The sequence below is a fragment of the Chlorella variabilis genome, assembly GCF_000147415.1.
Source record: "Chlorella variabilis unplaced genomic scaffold CHLNCscaffold_1, whole genome shotgun sequence".
Taxonomy (NCBI): Eukaryota; Viridiplantae; Chlorophyta; class Trebouxiophyceae; order Chlorellales; family Chlorellaceae; genus Chlorella; species Chlorella variabilis.
Window position 1 is genome coordinate 1508861 of NW_005435087.1, and position 2490 is coordinate 1511350.

A 2490-nucleotide genomic window follows, 5' to 3' on the forward strand; every position below is an offset into this window, starting at 1 on the left:
GCCGGCCATTGCTCGCTGCGGCACGCGGCAGGGAGGCGGGGGCTGCCAGCTGCTGGGTGGCGCATCTTGCAGCGTAGAAGGGCAAATAGAGGCGAGCGGACACACACACAAACGCACCACCACCAGGCACGGGACGGGCACAGGGTCACGCAATGCCGGGGACACCAGACAGCACACATACTTTGCATGCGCTGCACCAGTAAAACTTGAACTTGGCTGGGCCGGAGGCGGCACTCGCCAGGCCCTAATCAAGTGGCGGCCGGGCGGCAGAAGCGGCAGGGGATGGGGCAGGGCGCCGAGAGCGGCGAGAGAGCCGAGAGCGCGGCGGCGGCCGGGCAGCATGGGCCCCTGGCCGCAGCGCGCGGAGCAGACACCTGGCAGAGGCCTGTGCGGAGCAGCCTGCAGCTCAGCAGGCAGCTCACCTGGCCGACCATGGTGGAACCGCAGGAGGGGCAGGCGGGGCTGCCGCTGCCCAGGCCTGCGGCGCTGCTGCTGGCGCCACGGGCGAGGTGCGTTGCCGCCGCCACCGCCGCCGGCACCTGCGGGCGGGAGTGCAGCGCGTGTCGACGGACTTCGATGTCGATGCTGCGACCGGAGCGGGGCTCCCATGGCCCCTGTGCAGGGCGGGAACGGCGATCTCGCGCCGGCCACCAGGGTTCTTGTGGCTCCTGCTTTCCCGCACCTGCACAGGCCTGCTCTTGGTCTCCACACACATTGCTAGTTGGCCGATGCCAACCAGACACCTCCCCAACCTCGCTGCTGCCATGGTTCAGAATTGAGCACCCCGGCAGCAGGTCCCAGGCCAGAGGCTGCCCCAGCAACCCTCCGGCAGTGAAATTGGCACTCGGGTCGATCTGCGGGGGGTCCCAGTGCTGCCATGGGCCTTGAGCATTTCGCTGCTGTGCTTGGCCACAGCAGGCTGGGAGGGCCTTCCTTGCCGCTCCCTCCTCATTTCCCTTACCAGCGCCATACACTGTCACAAACGGCTGCACGGGCCTGTGCCCTCGCCCCTGTGCCTGCACGGCCTGAACCGCCCGCCAAAACCCTTCCTGGCAGCGCCTCCCACCGTGGGACCGATACAGAGGCTGTGAGTGGCTCTGCCGCATGCTTTTGATCTGGTCAGGCGCTGCCGAACGCGCCTGGTTGAGCGAGTGTGTTTGGGTGACTACCAGTCTCTTGTGCTACAGTGCGAGTTGGCACCCCTGCGTCCCGTAAAAGCCAGAAGCTCGCTGGGCAGTGCTGCCAGCGGCGCCTGCGCCGTCAGGCTGCATGCCGCACTGCCGCCGCCACCCCCTCGTCGTCACGACGGATCAGCGTGCCCGCTGCCTGCGCACTGTTCTTGCTGCCCTTTGCCTACATTAAAGCGGGGGGTGCATGGTAAATGACAAGCATACATCAGACCTGCTGCCCCCTGTGGGCAAGCCTGAGGTTGCACCCCAACAAGGCCGACGCTGTGCTGCCGCAAGTTGTCGCCCGTGTCCCCGCCGCTGCAGCCGGTGCTGAGCCGTGGCTGCGGCCTGCTCCCGCTGTGCAGGTCGCTGCATGGTGGCCTGGCCAAGTGGTGTGCAGCAGCAGCAGTGCAGGCTGGAGTGCCCGCCCACCTCCCACTAGAAGCCAGGCGCCAAGCCATGCAGCGTGCCACGGCCGCCAGTCATGGCACGCGCATGCGCCGCCCGAGCTGCGCCGCCGCCGCAGCCACAGCAGGAGTGCCGCCGCAGCCGCCGTGCTCGGCAGCGCTGGCAGCGCAGATGGCGCCCTCGGCAGCAGCAGGCTGCGGGGCGGCGGCACGTCCACGCCCGCGCCGCCGCCCGCAGCAGCCGGCGGCACGCTGGGTCGCCGCGCCGCCGCTCCCGCGCCAGCACGGCCACCACCCCATCGCCGCGCCGTCGCTGCCCGGGCCGGCCGCGGAGCGGGCGCCCGAGGTCACCGGCAGCGCGCCGTCGCCCGCCGCCGACACCGCCGCCTCGCACGTCGAGCTGCAGCCTCCCGAGGGCGGCGCCGCCATCCACCTGTTTGGCGTGATCCACGGCGGCAACGAGAGCGAGGTGGCTGAGTTCATCATGAGGCGGCACCCGCAGGTCTGGCCCGGCCTCTGGCCTCTGGCCTCTGGCCTCCCGAATGCGCCCACCGCGTGGCCCCACCCTGGATGGCTGCTGGGGGCGCCTGCGGGCTCGCCGTGCCTCGAGGGCCTGCCGCCCGGCTGGGGTGTGGAAGCCCGCCTGCTGAAAAGCTTGCCTCCTGTTGGCTGCCTGCCTGCCCGCCCCGCGCTGCTCACCTGCCCATGCCATCCCTGCGCCCGCCGCCTCCCCGCAGCTTGTGGTGGTGGAGACGTCGCTCAACACCGCCCACGGCTCCGCCCACGGCAACACCATCCGCCGCCAGGACTGCCTCACCTTTGCCCACGCCGCGGCGCCCGGCAGCCACGAGCAGCGTGCGCGCCTGTTTGCGCAGTACGGCGTGCAGCTGGCCGACATGGCGCACCCGCTGGGC

General features: G+C 70.8%; 2 protein-coding genes across 2 annotated transcripts in view; one reads left to right on the plus strand and one right to left on the minus strand.

Moving 5' to 3' along the window:
* Positions 1-145: 145 nt before the first annotated feature.
* CHLNCDRAFT_133288 (expressed protein) lies at positions 146-715 on the minus strand (the record flags this gene model as incomplete). Its single annotated transcript, XM_005852091.1, has 3 exons — positions 146-244; positions 423-539; positions 683-715. 3 exons carry the CDS (start codon positions 713-715, stop codon positions 146-148), a joined length of 249 nt encoding a protein of 82 aa, XP_005852153.1.
* A 1033-nt stretch (positions 716-1748) lies between these two features.
* The window catches only part of CHLNCDRAFT_56528 (expressed protein), a gene marked incomplete at its 5' end in the record, with an annotated part of 2302 nt that continues 1560 nt past the window's right edge, over positions 1749-2490 (plus strand). The window contains 2 exons of the mRNA XM_005851758.1: positions 1749-2078; positions 2314-2431. Of these exons, the coding sequence (XP_005851820.1) occupies positions 1749-2078; positions 2314-2431 (448 nt within the window). The remainder of the gene's footprint in view (positions 2079-2313; positions 2432-2490) is intronic.